This window comes from Ziziphus jujuba, chromosome 2 (assembly GCF_031755915.1).
Source record: "Ziziphus jujuba cultivar Dongzao chromosome 2, ASM3175591v1".
NCBI lineage: Eukaryota > Viridiplantae > Streptophyta > Magnoliopsida > Rosales > Rhamnaceae > Ziziphus > Ziziphus jujuba.
Window position 1 is genome coordinate 27944497 of NC_083380.1, and position 19986 is coordinate 27964482.

Here is a 19986-nt window from a genome sequence, read left to right on the forward strand (position 1 = left end):
AACCATACATGAGTTAAAGCTCAATTTCATAAGAGTAAAAAGTCAACTCCAACACCCTTGGACAATTCAGACCTCAACTTGTTTTGCTCATAACTTTCAAACCGTATCTCCATTTTCATCGTGCTACTGGTCTATGGACTCATGTCAATGCGTAATTTGCAATGGTGCCTCGGTCAATCTAGAATTTTCGATGTACTTCTGGACGGGGTGTTACAAAAAATACAGTCTGGATGGCACATCATCCTTCTCAATACTTGTAAGCAAACACAACGACCTAAAATCATTACTCATTTAAAATCTTTGACAATCTATCTAATTAATCTATATTTTATAATTAACAAGAAAATCTTATAAAAGATTTCATATCTTTGATTTGATTAAAAAGAGAATATATATACCAATAAGTATGTGTTGCATGTACGTTTTGCTGGATATTTTCTAACGGCTATTTTTTCTCCAAAAATTGTATAGAAAGGAATGCATATGTGCTGAAAATTGAGAATTTGGTTATCTCCTTTTATGGAATTCATGTATTTTCTATAAAAATTATTACTAAATTTTTGTAAAAGAATTTTCATAATAATTAATAAAAGACTATTTGTACTTCTTTTTCTATGGAAAAAAAAAATTCTGCATATTGTACTCTAGAAAATTGTTTTTTTGAAAGTATAATATCATTATAATAATGTTACATAAAACGGAAAATTTCAGTATTTTGCTCATTTTACTTGGAAAATATTAATGTTGCCATTCAAAGAATTTTAATTGGATCTACATGTGGCAATATTTTCTTCATTAACAACTAAAACAACAAAAGGTATGATAAACATTAATTTAATTCATGAACATTACAAAAGTGGTTCAGTTATTTATGACTGATTTGTTAATTCTTTGTGTTTCTCATCGGCAAGACGAAGCCTCCCGGAGGCGTACTGATATTCTTCGGATTGATTAGCATAGGAATTGGCCTTGCTTCAGTCCACATACCCATGCCTGCCATGCAATTAATATTAATAATCCTTGATTAATTAGAGCTAAATTACCTTTAACATTAAAGAAAAAAAAATACACTTGTAAATCTTGAAAGCTTAATTAGGGGGAAAAAATTGGAAAGAGAGGAAACATGTAAGAGGAACAGAGTGATAACGGACATTATACTATGAAAGAAATCAAAGATTGATAATGGACATGTACATGTACCAGACAATCAGTTGATATAATAGTAATACTACTCTGCACTCTAATTTTTTATCACTTTTTTTTGTTTTTTTTTAATCACTGAGAAACTGCATAACATACACAAAGAAATTGGATTTCTATAGAGCTAGCTGAAATTTGAGGTGTTGTAGAAATTAATGGCAAAAGTAATATGTAATATTACACTCTTTGCATTGTATATTTGTTAATGTAATTTAAAAAAATTCAACATCCTTAAACAGGGTCTTCAATTCTACAATTTGCCTCCAAATACAATGACTCTGCAGCTTCATCTCATAGATGAGCTTACATTTGCTAAAGAAAAACACAAGAAAATCAAATTAACGACAAAAAATAAATCAATTAAAATTTTAAGTCTTTTTATTTAATTTAATTTTATTGCTTTGCATATTTGAGTTCCACTTAATTCCAATTAATCAAATAAAAAGTTGGCACCCAAAGAAAAGAAAAATAAACAAATTAATTAATTAAAATTGAGTATAGTAATTAAGAAATATGCATATATTTTTTGTTAAGAAGGATATATATATGTATGTGTATGTATATATGTATATTATTATCTTGAGAATACCAATATCACTAACACCATAGATTCTATGAACGCAAGCAAAACTTTAAATATTGTTAGAAGGAAAATGGGTTCAGAAAATACAATCTAGATGACACCTTTTTCTGATCAAATACTTGTAAGCAACACAATGACCTGAAATCATTATTCTTTCAAAATCTTTAAAAATCGATTTGTTTGGTATTTTGCATACACCAAACAGTTTAGATTTTGGAAGCTTTATAATTGAGGCATACGAACCCAACCAACTTAAATGAAGGTAATTTCTCCATTTTTGGAAGCTTTATAATTGAGGCATACGAACCCAACCAACTTAAATGAAGGTAATTTCTCTATTATGTATTTGCTTGTGGAAGCTTTACACTAGTGGGTTTTTTTTTTTGGGGTTGAAGCTTTAGAGTAGTGGTTTGCTTTTTAGGTGTTGAGATCCAATAATTTATAAATCCATATATATATATATATGCAAACAATAGTATTTATTTTCTATTTTTGGTAAATAAGTTTCGGAGTCTTTTTTTTTTTTTTTTTGTGTGGGGGGGGGGGGGGGGGGGGGGGTGGGTTTGTTTCCTAGTCCTATATATATTTAGGCCATTAACCAGTCCAAACTTCAAATTCGAACTTTTTTGAAATATGCCTTACATGGCGACCAATATAAATGGTAAAACCCCCTAAAACAAATGATCCACCGGCCAATGTATTTTTTTAAAAAGTGGAAAAAACAGAAAAAGAAAATAAGAAAATAGATAAAAGTAGTATATTATTTGAGCAACTAGGTCATATAAAAAAATTTTAAGTAGGAGGAGCCTCATAATTATATTTAAATTGATCACTAATAAATTAGTTTTTGGGGCTGTTGAGACATCTTGTTTAGCCATAATTTTCAATTCAATTTTGTAAACCAGTTTTGCTTCTTCTTTTTTTTTTATTTTTAAATATTGTAATAATTTCTTTATTAAAATTTATAATATTATCTTAGAATATAAAATAAGTAATTTACCCCTCTTAATTTTTCTCTTCCAAAATTATGTTGTAGATTCTTTTTATTTATACAAAATTTTTCTTTATATTTGTAATTTATTCCTTTAAATAGCTAGTTTTATAATCATGTAAAGTTGGCTTCATATGTATGCCCCCCATACTTTGTTGGATATTTTTTAAATGAATGATGCAAGCATGTCACCTAAAAGATTAAAGTATTTTTGAGAAAATTGAAATAAAAAATAAATAAAATTAAATAAGTGAATCAAATTAAATTATATATAGATATAGATATATATATATATATATATATATATATATCAATATAGAAATCAACGTACATTGTATTTTTATTTTAGTTTTCTTTAGGGACAAGACATTGTTTTTATTTTAGTTTGAATATCATTCTTTTTGTTTTTGTTCTTTTGTTACTTGCTGAGCAAGCAACTCAGTAAAAGCAATTTCCAAACATGGAAACAAAATTAAATTAAGTATAACTCTAACCAAACTAGAAGAAATTATTCGATGCACATTGTGCACCGACTAGATTCTGATTTGGTACGTGCACATAGCAAATCAGATACTGCTAAATGTCAAGAATAAAAATATAAATGAATAACCCAATTAGCCACGACTGACACCGTTCCCAATCCATTTAAAAAAAAAAAAAAAAAAAAAAAAACAAACGTCGTTCTCCCTTCCAAACTCTAAGAGGAATGTTGTTGGCGTTACCAAGAAGGTAAAAATCTGACAATCGGTGAGCAAACGGCGAAGAAGGACCTGATCTCTTATCCTGTGCCTTATGTTTGGAGAATCAAGTCTAGGATGATGCAAACCAAAAAAACATATACATATATATATATATATATATATATATTATAAGAACTATCAAGCTGTATGTTATATTTTTCATAGTTGACCAAAAAAAAAAGATTATATATTTCATAGAATATAATATATAATAAATTTGAGGATAATGAGCTACAGGATGTAGAAGCTCGCATCCAATTTCTATGGAAGTTAATATTTAGAACAGAAGTTAGGAAGTGAAAATAGAGATGGTCCAGTTGGGGAACCTCTGTTCTCAACCCCATTCAAAAGCAAAAGCCACAAGTTAGGGAAAGTGAAAAAGAGGAATGCCTACTTGTCAATTTCAGAGTCCTCCGCTTCTATCCTTGCCTAAGACTAGAGATCTTGGCAACCAACCAAGCTTTGTCATCTCCATCTTTGCCAAAAATATATCCAAATGTAGCCAAGATTTCTTTCTCTGAAAAGCTTCCCCTCTTGGATTTAGAAATGGGATGGCAACGTCTTTTTTATTTTTATTTTATTGTATCGGGAGTGAAAACAGCATTAATATGGCTGATTAGGCTATTAATTTATATTTTATTCTTGACATTTGGCAGCATCTGATTTGCTATGTGCACCAAACCGGAATCTGGCCTGGTGCGCAATGTGTTCGTATTGGATCCGCTCTTCTGTTAGCATGAACATGAATTAGGTTCTATTCGTCTTCTTTATACTTAAGAGAATTTGGTGAGCAATATGCACTCGTCTTGGTAGTGGATCCGCTTTTCTGTTAGCATGAACATGAATTAGATTCTATTCGTCTTCTTTATTCTTAAGTGAACCCCCCACCAGAACCATTCTTAAGACCACCAAGCCCTCACCACTATATCATATCAGAATCTTATCTAAATCTATATCTTCTTTTCTACTTCTTTCCGATTCCTCTGCTTTTGTCTAATGTCTTCTCTGTTTCGTCTCCTTCCTCAATGCATGTTATATCAAAGTGCTTGTGAAGGTGGACAAACTTTGACCTACATGAGGTGTAAAGCCACTTTTTTTAATTAAAGTGGCTTTAGAAAAAGAGGAGTGCTATAGGAATTCCTCTTAACCTTCCACAACACTCCATTTGGTGTAAGCTTCAGTAGCTTACGCAACTCTATCCATTACGTTTTCCTACTTTCACTTTCATCAATCCTTGGTTTTTTAGATCATCTCTAATTTTGTTTTTGTCTTCTTGTTTTGGTTTTCGATGAGACCTTAACGTCTTTTTATTGTGATTTAGTAGATATACATTTAGATAGGGGAAGGATCTGAAACCATATATAATCAAGCACATTTTTTTTTTATTAATAATAATAATAATCTTGTTTTCTCTCACTTTTTTTTTTTTTAATCGCGTTCTTCTCATTTTTGTTATATATATAGTTTGTTTCTAATTTATCTTTCATTTTTTATTTTTACCATTGTTTTTTTTTTAATTTTTGGGGGACAAAATCTTTTTTAATGTAATGGTAATGTTTTTTCTTGAAGAACATGTAAATACCCCTATTACTATAGTAAATAAAAGTCTAAATTAATATATAAGAAATATTATATTGTAATTATAGGTAATTTTTGTTTTATTTTTATTCCTAGCTAAAATATACGAAATTAAAATATCTCATCTTGCATGCAGTCTTCAGTCATTCTACGACAGTTTCAGCGACTTAAATTAATTGTGACATTTGGACTGTTGGTTACAAAATCTGGATGTTTGGGTACAAAATCTGGATGGTTGTAGTCCATAATGTTGAAACTCATGCAAGGAACTTCACAATATTTCACCCATAAATATTTCTTCTCTTCTTCACGGATCAAGCCCTCTGGTTGATCATATGGCTTCCAATCAATTTGCAAAACAAAGAGAAATATTAACTCCCATGTCAAAATAATGAAAAATAATAATAATAATAAAATAAAGAGAGAGGGGCATATTAGTATTACTCACATCTTCCCCTCGGAAGAATCCAAAACGATCTTTCCTTCTTAATGCGTGTTATATCAACGTGTTTTTTTTTTTATAAAAAAAAGTTAGGGCGCTATTACTTTCCAAATTTTGATTGGCCTGTATTTCTAAATATATGTTCTTTATTTCGGTTATATTTATCGTTGTTCCTATATAATCCAATCCAACTAGGAGTCGAGGAGTATTGTTGTCAGTTTAAATAAACCGACATGTAACATATACCATCTTTCTTTTTATCAGTGGGAATGTTCATATTTAGAAAGAGTAAACAAACACTGGTTTACTAATGTGTCCTATGCACTCTCTATGGTTGTAAATGTAGTATGCACGGATTCAAGACTGGTTCTTTTTTCAACTCAGAAGTTAAAATAATAATAATAATAATAATAATTAATTTTGCTTCATGCTGAGAAGGAACAATAGAGTCATGATTCATGAGCTGGCAGTTGTTTTCCATGTGGAGGCCCAGATGAGCTACGGTAAAGCCACAAATTCTTAAGTTCATCATGTAAAGGTGGACGAACTTTGACCTACATGAAATGTAAAGCCACTTTTTTTTTTTTAATAAATTAAAATGGCTTTCCTTTAGAAAAAGAGGAGTGCTAGTTGTTAATTAAAAAAATTTGATGTGGCTCAGATGCAAGATAATCAAGCAGATCATTCAACTTAAGAAAGCAAAACTGTGTCACTTCAATTGGTATTTTGTATTAATATCATACATATATACGTATATAAACCTTGAGTTTTTTGTTGCCTAGCTATAATGCGTGAAACTAAATTATTTCATTTGCATGCATTGCAGTTTACTCTGGTTTCAAAATATAAAATAAGAAAACATACCCCTCTTAATTTTTCTTTTTCAAAATTATATTTTGGATTCTTTTAATTTATATAACATTTTCCTTTAAGAATTGTAATTTATTCCTAGGTTTACTAACGTAGCATATGCACACTCTACAGTTGTAAATGTAGCATGCACAGATTCATTTTTTCCAACTGAAAAGAAAAAGAAAATGAAAAAAAAGGCAATTTTGCTTCATGTTGACAGGGAATAGTAGTCATAATTCATGAGCTTGCAGTTGTTTTCCATGTGAGGCCCAGATGAGGTACTGTAATGCCACAAATTCTAAAGTTCGAGGGAAGGTGGAAAGACTTCGACCCCATGACGTGTAAAGCCACTTTTTAGTTAAAGTGGCTTTAGAAAAAGAGGAGTGCTAATTTGTTAATTATATATAAAAGAAAAATTTGATGTGGCTCAGATGCAAGATAATCAAGCAGATCATCCAACTCAAGAAAGCAAAACTGTGTCATTTCTATTGGTATTTTGTATCAATAAATACATATACAAACTATGAGTTTTTGGTTGCCTAGCTATGATGCGTGAAATTAAATTATTTCATTTGTATGCATTGCAGTCTACTCTAGTTTCAAAATATAAAATAAGTAAATACACCCCTCTTAATTTGTCTTTTCCAAAATTATGTTTTAGGTTCTTTTTATTTATAAAACATTTTCCTTTAAAAACTGTAATTTATTCATAGTTTTACTAATGTATAGGTGCTCACTCTACTATTTTAAATGTAGCATGCACAGATTCATCTTTTTCCAACTGAAAGGAAAAAGAAAAAGAAAAAGAAAAAAAAAAAAAGAGTAATTTTGCCTCATGTTGACAGGGAATAGTAGAGTCATGTTTCATGATCTTGCAGTTGTTTTCCATGTGGTGGCCCAGATGAGGAACTTAATGCCACAAATTCGAAAGTAAGTGGGAAGGTGGACAAATTTTGACCTACATGAGGTGTAAAGCCACTTTTTTCTTTTTTCTTTTTTCTTTTAATTAAAGTGGCTTTAGAAAAAGAGGAGTGCTAATTGTTAATTATATATATATATTAAAAAAAATGATGTGGCTCAAATGCATAGATAATCTAGCAGAATCCAATATAAGAAAGCCAAACTGTGTCACTTGCACAGTTGGTTCGTCAGTCAATGTAGCAAACAAAACTAATAACGTGATGCATTGTCAGAGGTAGTAGTTGTCATTTCATATTGCCATTTTTTTTAAATTTTTTTCTTTTCTTTTCTGAAATAATCTTACCTCACCGGAGATTGTTCTTGCATTTGGTATCAGACTGATCACGTGAGCTACACTGTTTTTCTAATTCTATGATTATTCTTGCATTGGACATTTATTTTACAAAAGTAAAATTGGGCTCTCCTCCAAGATTTCTTAGAAAGTGGACAAAATACAGAGAGTGGACTCAAAGTAAAATTCAGCACTTTTTTTAATATGGATTTTTTTTATATTTCTTTAATAAATTCAGCTTATAGGTTGAACGACGGTATCGGTTGTAGGACTATGAATCCAATGGGTACAGACGGTGCAGTAAGATGTTTCCAGAAAAGAAGGTAAAAAACTTAAGAAAAAATGAAACCAAAAAAAAAAAAAAAAAAGGCAATGTGAAATGACATTCATTGCCCTTATGTGCAGCTCACGTGATTAATTCCGTTTGCTATTCCGACAAAGGATCAACTGTGCAAAGAATATGTAAATTTGAGATGGAAAATGTCAAAATAAATTGTTTAGGTACAGCACTGCCAACTTTTTATAAAATATGTATATAATAAATAAAAAAATAGTGACGAATTGCAACAAAAAATGAAATGTAGTGGAATATTTATGTAATATCTAAAAATTACAAAGTTGTATATGCAAAACTAGTTGGTGCTTAATTATTTAGTTTTGTCATTTGTCCGAAGACTAGAAGTCAATGTCGAGTACAGTGATAGAAGTTGAAAGTTGGGTAAAAAATGGAAAGGATAGTTATTCATTATATGACCTGGTTTTATAGGAATTCCTCTTAACCTTCCACAACACTCCATCGGGTGTAAGCTTCAGTAAGGTACGCAATTCTATCCATTACTTTTTCCTACTTTCATTTTCATTAATCTTTGGATTTTTAAGATCATCTTCTGATTTTGGTTTTGTTTTTTTATTTTGGTTTTGATGAGATCCTACCGTCTTTTTATTGTGATTTAGTAGATTTACATTTAAAACAAATTAGGAAGGATCTTAAATTATATACAATCAAGCACATCATGTTTTTTTAAATAATAATATTAATAATAATCTTGTTTTCTCTCACTTTTTTTTTTTTAATCTCGTTCTTCTCATTTTTTTTTTAAATTTTTTATTTTAGTTTGTTTCTAATCTATCTTTCATTTTTTTTTTTTTTGGGACAAAATTTCTTTTAGTGTAACGATAATGTTTTTCTGGAAGAATATGTAAGCAACGTATAATTATTACTATAGTAAATTAAAGTCTAAATTATAATGTGCAGATTAATATATAAAATATTATATTGTAATTATATGTAAATATTTTTATTCTTATTCCTAGTTAAAATATACGAAATTAAAATATCTCATCTCACATGCAGTCTTCAGTCGTTCTGTGAATCTTAAGGCCACCTTCAGAAAACAGAGCTACGCACTTCATGGATTGCGCTTGTCCCCTCATTTTGTTGCTGTCACCATCTTTCTATTTTTAAATCCTAGCATTCACTTAATTTGCAAAATTAAAAAAACATATATATATATATATATATTAAACATATATATTTCCTCTGTCAGTTTGGAAACTCACTCCTTTGTTCCTTCTTTTTCATGTCTTCTTTGTTCTTTTTATAATAGATTTTTTGGTTTGCCCTTCTCACTTTCCAAAATTTAAAAAAAAAAAAAATTTTAAAAAAAAGGGTACTAACCAGCTCCTCTGTTAGTGTGGAAAGTCAGTTCCTCTGTTCCTCGGTTTTCTGGTTTTTTTTTTTTTTTTTGGTGTTTTTTGGTACTAATAAATTTACTGGTTTGTGATCCTCGTTTGTTTTGATTTTTCTGTTCTACCTGTTTTTAGTTTCTTACAAAACCCAGCATTTATTTCGCCCAATAGAGGAAAACAGACAAGAAGAAGAAAGGATTTAAATATACTCTTCTCTTGAAGCTCCACACAATTGGCATCCCAAAAGATATAACTATAATATATAATATACAGGTACATGGTTAATGGTTTACGTCCTTTAGCTTCCTGACATTTGTCTTATTGTGTTTCAATTTAGTTTTATCCTTTGAGTAGAATCTAAACTATTCATCCTTTGTTTTACATTAAATATTTAAGGCAAGCATGGAGTTTCTCATTGCATGTGGTACTTCGATTACTGGAAAAATAGCAGAGTATACAGTTGCACCGGTTGGCTGTCATCTGGATTATATCTTCCACTATAGACGCAATGTACACGACCTGAAAACAGAAACAGAGGATATGAATGTTAAGAAGAAAATAGTGGAGGATTTGGCTGATGAAGCTAAAAGACGCGGAGAAAATATACAAGATGATATTGAAGACTGCCTAACCAAAGTGGTTGAGATCACCCAAGATGCACAAAATCTTATAGACGACACAAACATCAAGTGTGGTTTGAGGGGGTGTTTTTCTTATTTGGTGGCACGCTATCGATTCAGCAAGAGAGCAAAAGAGATTAGGGAGTCTGTTGTTGAAATCAAGGGCAAGATCAGGTTTGATAACATTTCTTTCCGTCCTAAACTCAAAAATATTTTTGAAAATAAAGATTACCTAAACTCTACCACAAGAGAGAAATTTGTGGATGGAATTAGGAAGGCGCTGGAAGACAGTAATATCAGAATGATTGGCATTCATGGCATGCCTGGTGCAGGTAAAACCACGCTGGCCAAAGAAATTGCCAGAAAGGCCTTATCAAATGATTGGAATTTATTCGATGATGCTGTTATTGTTACAGTATCAGAAACTCCAATTTTTGAAACAATCCAACAGCAAATTGCAGATAGGCTGGGTCTAAAATTCGATGGGGAGATGATATCTGAAAGAGCTCTTCGTCTCCGAAATCGAATGAAGAATGAAAAAAGGTTCCTCATAATTTTAGATGACATTTGGAATGATAAGCTGAAGCTTGAGGATGTTGGAATAGTTTTTGAAAGTGATCAGAAGGGGTGTAAGATATTAATGACCTCTAGATTTGAGAGAGTATTGGGTAATGATATAGGTGTTGATAAGAATTTCAAAGTTGATATTCTTTCAGAAGATGAAGCAAGAAATTGGTTCGAGAGCATAGTGGGCGATAAGATTGTTACAACTCCTGCATTCCAAGAATATGGAAATAAGATTGTTGAAAAATGTGGGCGCCTGCCACTTTGCATTGTAACGGCTGCACATTCATTGAAAAATTGTGATAAGTTGCCTTTATGGAGAAATGTCTGGAGACAACTACAGGGCTCTAAACATGATGAAGTTGTGCAAACCGCTATCAAACTATGTTATGATAAGTTACGGAGTGATGAAGCAAAGCAATTACTTTTGCTCTGTTCCCTGCACGAAGAGGATGCAAACATAAGCATGGAGAATTTAATGAGATATTGTGTGGGCCTAATCAAAATGTTTAATGATGCCGATACATTGCAAGAGGCAAGAGATTTAGTGTACTGTTTGGTTGAGGAACTCAAAGATTGCTGTTTGTTGTTGGATGGTGATCGTTCTGGTCTAGTTAAAATGCATGACGTCGTTCGTGACGTTGCCATATCAATTGCGAAAGAAAATCATGATATGCATTGTTTTGGAGATGGTAGTGAGGTAGAAAAATTTCTCAAGGAGAAGAAATTTGAAGACTTGAAAGCAATTTCACTGCCTAATGGTTATCTGGATGAGTTAGTTTTCAAAATTGGAAGGTCGGAATACACACAGCTTCAGTTAATGATTTGTATGTCGAAGAAATCTTCTCTAAAAATAATCCCACGTGATTTTTTTGGGAGGACAAAAGTGCTTAGGGTGTTGGTTTTCTCCGCGAATGTATATCTGCTTCCAAGCGTGTTTGCTTCACATTTATCACCCCTGCAAAATCTTTGCACCTTGCGTTTACGTGATTATGATGTGAGATACATAGCTGAAATTGGAAAACTCAAGAACCTAGAAATTCTTGACCTTTCTGGATCTAAAATTGAGAAATTGCCAGGTGAGATAGGGCAACTTACTCGTCTACGCATGTTAGATTTGAGTAATTGTATATGTCTTCAAATGATTGAACCTAATGTCATACTGCATTTGAAATCTTTAGAAGAGTTGTATGCGGATGGGTTTAACAACTGGCATAGAATTGATCAAGTAGATAATAATGGGGAGAGAAGGAATGCGGGTCTTGATGAGCTAAAACATTTGGTTCATTTGACTGCTTTGGATGTATCTGTAGTTGACGTCAAGATGCTACCAGAAGACTTACTCAGTCAGCAATTGGAGCAATATAAAATTGAAATTAATATCGGAAAATGGAGACGGCAGAAAGAAATTAACGAAAGGTCAAGACACTTGCCAATCGAGCATGTTTCAAGACAGTTGCAAATCAGGCAGACCGAAAGCAGTCTATTGCGCGAGCACGGGCTTGAAATGTTAATGAAAAGGTCTGAAGAGTTGTTGTTAGAGGGATTAAATGGTGTGAATGACATTGTGAACGAGTTAGATACAGAGGGCTTTCCAGAATTAAGGAGTTTGGAATTGAGAAGGAACAACACGATTCAGCACTTGGTTAATTCGATGGGGCAAATTCATCTTTGTATTGTATTTGGTAGATTAGAGGCATTGTTCCTAGAAGATTTGAGCAATCTCCAGGAGATATGTCATGGGGAAGTTACAGTAGAGTCATTCAAAATGTTGAGAGCCGTAACGGTGAGAAAATGTAACAGACTGAAGAAGTTGTTGCCGCTCTTCAACGCTAGACAGATTGAGGAAATTCGAATAAGTGATTGCAATGCGATGGAGGAGATATTTACTCATGAAATACAAGATGACGTCCATGATGATGATGATAACAAGGAAGAGCTTCTTCAGTTGCGCACCTTGGAGTTGAAAAATTTATCAAAGCTTAGAGAATTGTGCTCCGAAATATTATTGAAGAAAATTGGTTCATCTAAAAAACAAAAGGAACCATTTGTTGAAGATTCCATCATGCCTCCTCTGTTCAATGGGAAGGTACATTATTATTTGTTCAATATAATGAAACCTGAAGAATTGCTTTAAACTTCAGTATGATACAAATTTTTTTATCTCTTATATTCTTTTCTAAAAGGAGAAAAAAATAATATATTTAGTATATAGCTTTATTCCTCAACCAAGTCCTGTTTTGGGATTTTTTTCCTCTTTTTGTTTAGTCATAATAAAAAAAAAAAAATTGCTTTACAATTCAGTATGGTACTATTTTTTATCTTTTATTTATTGTTTTTTTTCAAGGAGAAAATAATAATATATTTAGATTTGGACATTAATTGTGCCATGCAGTTTCTTTGTTTCCTGAAATTGGAGAACATGGAGTTGCGTGGATGTCATGTCAAGAAGATATGGGATGATCAGTTTCTACCAAGCTCTACTTCTTTCTGTTGCTTAAAAACATTGGTGGTAGCCAACTGCAAGTTTTTAAAATGTGTAGTTTCATCTTCTATGGTTGCCAACTTTAAACAGCTCTCGCATCTTGAGGTAAAAGGTTGTGAGGCCATGGAAATAATAGTGAGCAGGGATGAGAGGACGGAAAAGATGTCATTTCCTGAACTAATTAATCTGAGCCTAGTGGATCTTCCGAGACTGTCCAAATTCTCCTCTGGAATTTTCAGTGAATTTCCAATGTTATGTGATCTTGGTATTGGGAATTGCCCTGAATTGAAGACTTTTATTTCCGAGTCATCCGAAGAGAAGTCAAACACCACCATGCCATCTCTCTTCAACCAAAATGTAAGTTTTTTTATTGTAACGGTCCTTTAAAAAAAAAAAAAAAAAAAAGAAAGAAAGAAGCATATAATATTATTATTTTATTATTATTATTATTATTATTATATAATTTTTATTTTTATGCTCTTCGTATTGTGCTGTCCCTTGATTTAATTTTCATTCTCTCTCCTTTTCATTTTTTGATCATTTATTGATTTATTATTATTATATAGCTTTATTCTTCAACTATGTCTTGTTTTGGGATTTATTTTCCCTTTGGTTTAGACATAATAAAAACGAAATCGTTTTCTAGTTTCTCAATTGAATGGTGAAGTAGTTACTTTGTTTGGACCTGATTTGAACTGATCAAATTTTATAAGTTGGTATTTTTTAAGAAAGTGGTTGATAGTAATTAAATAAAAAGCGGTTCTTTTCCAATAAATTAAAGATGAACTACCTTCAAATGTAAATAATCTTCTTTTCTCTCTCTTTTTCTTTTTTTTTATTTTTTTATTTTTTTAATAGAAGAAGCATCTATTCACATGGTCATTAATTGTGCTTGCAGTTTCTTTGTTTCCTGAAATTGAAGAATTTGAAACTGCAAGAATGTAATTTCAAGAGGATATGGGATGATGATCAGCTTGTAACAAGCTCTACTTTTTGTTGCTTATCGAGTTTGAAGGTAGTCAATTGTCCCTTTTTGAAGTATGCATTCTCATCTGCTATGGCTTCGTGTTTCGAGCAACTCCAATCTATTGAGGCAAGAGATTGTGGAACAATGGAAGAAATAATGAGCAAGTTAAATGAATGCATGGATAACATCTCATTTCCTCAGCTTCAGTCTCTGACTATCTCCCATAATGCCAACATGGTGTCTTTCACCAAGATATCAGAAGGCTTATCTCTCTTTGATGAAAGGGTGAGATTTTCAATGATTTTTTATTTTCTCTAATTCTTCTTTGTTTTTTTCTCATTAATTAATCTAGTTTAAATATATTTGAAATATATATGTAGCTTTATATTTCTTTCTGGAATTTGATAGAATTTTTTTTAAAACATAAATTTATTCCAAAGTAAATTGGATAGGAAACAACACATGAGGATTGGTATTTTTAGAGAAATGAACTTGTATTGAATTATTTTCAAATACAAAATCTATAAATATATATATATATATATATATATATATATATATGAGCTATTTTTTCTTTCACTCTCAGGGCGTTAACAATTTTTCTTCCTTTTTCATCTTTTTTTTTTTTTCATGTCTTTTTATGTTGACGAATTAACCGACTAATTGATTGACCACTTGCTGGTGGGCAACCCAACAGCTGGTAGATGATCAGTAAATATTTATTTATACCTTTTTTCTACGAGAAATATTTTCTTATACTTTTTTATGGAAAAAAAAAAAGAAAGGTCCAATTTGTTTATTCTCTTTGTATTGTGCTGTTCCTTAATTTGATTTTTATTCTCTCTCCTTCTAATTTTTTGATCATTTATTGATCTATTATTATTATTAGTAGTAGTAGCAGTAGTAGAATATATAGCTTTATTCCTCAACTAAGTTCTGTTTTAGGATTAATTTTTTTCCCCCCTTTTTGTTTAGGCATAATTAAAAAAAAAATTGCTTTACAATTCAGCATGTTATTATTTTTTATTTTTTTAATTTTTTTTTTCTAAAATGAGAAAATAATAATATATTTAGATGCGGACATTAATTGTGCCATGCAGTTTATTTGTTTCCCGAAATTGGAGAACTTGGAGTTGCGAGGATGTCGTGTCAAGAAGATACGAGATGATCAGTTTCCACCAAGCTCTACTTCTTTTTGTTGCTTAAAAAAATTGGTGGTGGCCAACTGCAAGTTTTTGAAATGTGTAGTTTCATCTTCTACGGCTGCCAGCTTTAAACAGCTCTCGCATCTTGAGGTGACGGAGTGTGAGGCCATGGAATTAATAGTGAGAAGGGATGAGAGGATGGATAAGATGTCATTTCCCAAACTAAGTCTTTTGAGGCTAAGGAATCTTCCAAGACTGTCCAAATTCTCCTCTGGAATTTTCAGTGAGTTTCCAATGTTACGTGATCTTTATATTCGGAATTGCCCTGAACTGAAGACTTTTATTTCCGAGTCATTCGAAGAGAAGGCAAACACCACCATGCCATCTCTCTTCAACGAAAATGTAAGTTCCTTCTTTTTTCTTTTTTTTTAATATTGTAATGGTCCTTTTTTTATTTTTTTAAATGAAGCATCTAATATTATTATTATTATATGATTTTTATTTTTATACTCTTCATATTCTGTTGTCCCTTGATTTGATTTTTATTCCCTCTCTCTTTTATATTTCAATCATCTATTGATCTATTATTTTTTTGTAGCTTTACTCCTCAACTATGTCCTGTTTAGAGATTTTTTTCTCCTTTTGTTTAAACAAAAATATAGTTACAAAAATGATAATATAAATACAAATAATTTTCTAATTCCTTAAATCGAATGATGAATTAGTTACTTCGTTTAGAGCTCAGCTGAGCTGATCAAATTTTATAAGTTGGTATTTTCCAAAAAAATAGTTGATAGTAATTGAATAAGAAACGAGTACTCTCCAATAAACAACATAACTTCATGCGGTTATATACAATAGGTGTCAAGTTTATACAATTTAACTTCATGCATGATACTACCTTGTAACATATGCGGTTTGCATGTAATGAACAAAAATGACTAAGCAATTTTGTTAGGCATCAAGAAATTCGCATCACCATATTTCAACACTGCCCCAACTATGTCCTGTTTTGAAACTTTTTTTTTTTTTTTTGTTTTTTTTAAACGAATTAACCAACCAATCAATTGAGCACTTGCTGATGGGCAACCCAACAGCTGGTAGATGATCAGTGATTGATTTATACCTTCTTTTGGGAGAGAAATATTTTCTTATACCTAGTGATTAACGAAAATGAGAACATGTTTGTTTTTTTTTTTTTTTTTTTTTTTTTTTTTGGATGTTCACTTTTAGGATGCCCTGATTTTGTTCTCAACCTCAAATAATTTATTTTGATTATTTTGGTTTGGTTTGTTGTTACTGAATTCTCTTGATCAGAAAAACATAACAAAAGCCAAAGAAACCCTTTCACACCCCCCCCCCCCCCCCCCCCCCCCCCCCATGCATTGGGTGCTCACATGCTAAATGTGTGTGTAGTGCAGGTTACAAAATGAGATTATCTCATTTAGACTCGTAATAGTATCTGACTTCTTTTTTTTTTTTCTTTTTTTTCTTTTTTTTTTTTTTTTTTTTTGGGGAAAAAAATTAAGCAAGTATTTTTCTAATATGATAATTACATTGCAGGTTGCATTCCCCAGCTTGAAGACTGTATGCGTTGAAGGCGTGGATGGGTTAAAGATGATATGGCAATACGGACGACTCCCTAATAATGCTGAATCCTTTTGCCAATTGGAAGATGTAGAAGTTGAAAAATGTAAGAATCTAATGGGGATATTTTCATCTGGTATGCATACAAGACTGGGGAATCTAAAAAGGTTGAAAATAAGTGAATGTGAAATGGTGGAAGAGATCTTTGAAATGGAAACATCAAATTGTGGGATAGAAGAAGTTGCTGGTAAGCAGGAAGGATTGGAGACAGTAGTATCCCCTGATGATGCGTTTGTATTCCCTCTATTACAGAAAATCAAGCTCCAAAGTTTGCCCAATCTAGTGAGTTTCTATGCAGGAACACACACCCTAAGATTTCCTTCGTTAAAAAGTTTAAAACTGACGGAGTGCTTGAAGGTGAAGGCTGTTTCTGGTTCAGAACTTTTGAGCTATCAAGGCAGGCATGAGTCACTATTCTCTACAATATTCTCCACCAAAGTAAGACTTTCATTTTTCAACCATATAGATAGTAGTCGATTACGTTAGAAAAAGCAGTAAGCAGAGGAGAAAGTTGGCTTGTATATATAGTACTTAATTTAAAGATAAAAGTTGTATAATTAATTTGCAGGTTCCATTTGGTAGAGATTGCAAATGCAAAATAAAACTAGGTAAACTGCCAAACTTGATGCATTTGATGGAGGAGGAGGAGGAGGAGGAGGAGAGCTCCCTGCAGCAGCCGCAAACATTGTTCATTCCAGATATGATAGATATACAAGTGGTGGAATGTGAAAGGTTAAAGAACCTGGTACCGTCCTCCATATCCTTGCAGAACTTGAACTCCTTGATGCTGACAGATTGCCATGGAATGCTACATTTACTATCTTCCCATACAGCCAAAAGCATGACACAACTTCGTTGGTTGGAAATAAGAAGTTGCAAAAGAATGGAAGAGATAATTTCTGATGCGGGAGTTGACCATTCGAAAGGTGGTGAAATTGTCTTTACTTGGTTAGATCAATTGGTGCTCGATGATTTACCCACTCTCACGAACTTCTATTCTGGGAACTATACAATAAGATTTCCAAATTTAGAATTTTTGAGTGTCAATAGGTGCTTTGACATGCAAAATTTCTCTAAACATAGTATTATAAGCACCCAACAACTGGAAGAAATATCTATTAATGGTACTTCTTATAGAGGACCAGAATTGGAATCCAAGTTGAAATCAGAATCAGAAACAGAATCGTCTTCTAATTGGATGGTTGGTATTAATAGCATCATAGCAAAACACTGCCCGAGCCACCATCGCCGTACTGCATTACAAGAGCTCTCCACTGAAAAAGGTATATATCAACTCATTCTCCGAAATGTTATATTATTAGTACAAAAAATTGAGCTTTTCAAAACTATATTACAATTTTTTTATAACAGAAATCAGTTTTTTTTTTTTTTCTAATAAGAAAAAAAGAAAATAGATATGTAGTTTTGAAGGAGCTCATACATCAAGATTTTCACAAATAATATTTACAAAATACATGTCAGTAACTCTATTCATTATTCATTGTTCTCTTACATCAGATATCACTCCGTTAAATCCGTCTGAAGAATAGCCATCTCCTCAAATGTATATCTATTGCGAGTGGTCTCTGCAAGTAATTTGGTGTCTTGTATATGGATGATCAGGTCATTCCTTGAAAACTTTAATATTATTTTTTTTTTTGGAATAAATTTTTTGACGAATCCCGAATTTTAGCTAATTTCCTAAAAAACCACATTTTGGTACATTATTGTGTCTGTTAATTTTTGTTGGAGATGTTGATTGAAATCCCCAAAAAAAAAACAAGAGTGTGGATTTTGGATTGAACAATTCGAAATAGAGGAAGACCGAGTGTTTTTATTCGAAATATGTGTTTTATGTTAGCCTTTTTGGAAAAGCAAAAGAAAATGGACTTTTTTTTTTTCCTTTTAAGGTGGAAGCAATTAATTCATCTTATTATAGAGATATGAATCATTTTTTATTCAATCCATTCATTCATGTTGTATTAGATCGGTAAAATATATAGTTACCGTACAATCCAGTTTTTTTTTTTTTTTTTTTCCTGTATGGGTTTATAAACAATTATGTTTATTCTAAATGTAAAATAAAGATAGGATAGACAATTATATTGCACACGAATTAAAAGTTTGCATTCCTACCAATGTATGTTAATCATGGCTATAATGATTTTTTTAAGGAACAATTTTATTCCTGGACTTGATTTTTTAATGAGAGTTCCAGAACGCCTCAGTGACTTTGGGTCAAAAGGAAGCTATATAATTAAAAACAAAAAAGAGCAAGCAAAATCAGTGAAAGCAAATGCCTCATTAATTCTTTGCTTGAAACTTGAATAAATTAGTAGATAATTTCTTCCTCTGATCTGCTGTAGTATACTTTTCAATCCTGTAGTTTTTTATACAGAGTTTTAAGTATTTCTTTGCCATTCTTTCTCTTTTATAGTTCTTTTGGACATTATATCATATATACACTAACATTTTGTGTATATATATATATATATATGTATATTGTATAGTATTTTTACATGATATGTGCTTTTGGTGTAATGTTTCAGGTACACAACCGGGGGTTATATTTGTAGCGGCAATGTAATAGAGATCTCCTTGTGCTAAAAGATTTGAGTAAACAAGAGAACATTAATGCTTAATTTTAAGTAAGACTAATGCTTCATATTTTTACCTTTGAATTCATGGTCTGTGGTGATCAGTGATCCAAATATCGGTATCGACGGAAATATCAAAAGTAAGATTTTATGGAAATATTGATGGAAATATTGACCAAATTACGAAAACTATTAAAATTTAATTTAGAATATAAATTTTTACATATGAGATCATTAATACAGTAAAATAATATAAAAAATGTAATAATTAAAATACAAATATAATGACATAGTCCACAAATATTAAAAATTATTATAACTAAAAAAAATGTAATGTTTGTTGTCAGGATCCATCCAAAATTCTTCACCGGAATCTTAGACAAGTCCTGATCCCAGGAAAACCCTATCAGATCCTCCAATGGGAAATCTAGCAGAATCTCCCCTAAGGGTTGGATTTATCACAAATTTTTTGCACTGAAACACACTTCTATATTCATCTCCTTATTCCTCCCACAATACTACAAGTTGATTCCATAAATTTATAGCACTCCAAATGAATAATAGTAATCCAGTGCATAATTAATACATAAATATCCGAGACAGTATACAGAGCTTCATGAAGTACTATTAAGCA

General features: G+C 31.5%; 1 protein-coding gene across 2 annotated transcripts; it reads left to right on the plus strand.

Moving 5' to 3' along the window:
- Positions 1-9356: 9356 nt before the first annotated feature.
- Positions 9357-19436, plus strand: LOC132800433 (uncharacterized). Of its 2 annotated transcripts, XR_009635516.1 has the most exons (9): positions 9357-9600; positions 9724-12600; positions 12907-13353; positions 13895-14248; positions 15064-15510; positions 16672-17193; positions 17324-18038; positions 18274-18378; positions 19305-19436. XR_009635516.1 is itself a non-coding variant. In XM_060814045.1 (8 exons), the coding sequence occupies exons 2-8, from the start codon at positions 9730-9732 to the stop codon at positions 18303-18305; spliced, it is 5388 nt and encodes a 1795-aa protein (XP_060670028.1). In that variant the 5' UTR covers positions 9357-9600; positions 9724-9729; the 3' UTR covers positions 18306-18640. The 2 variants fall into 2 exon arrangements, 1 of the variants encoding a protein (XP_060670028.1); XM_060814045.1 differs by lacking the exon at positions 19305-19436 and having other exon boundaries at positions 18274-18640.
- The last annotated feature ends 550 nt before the right edge of the window (positions 19437-19986 follow it).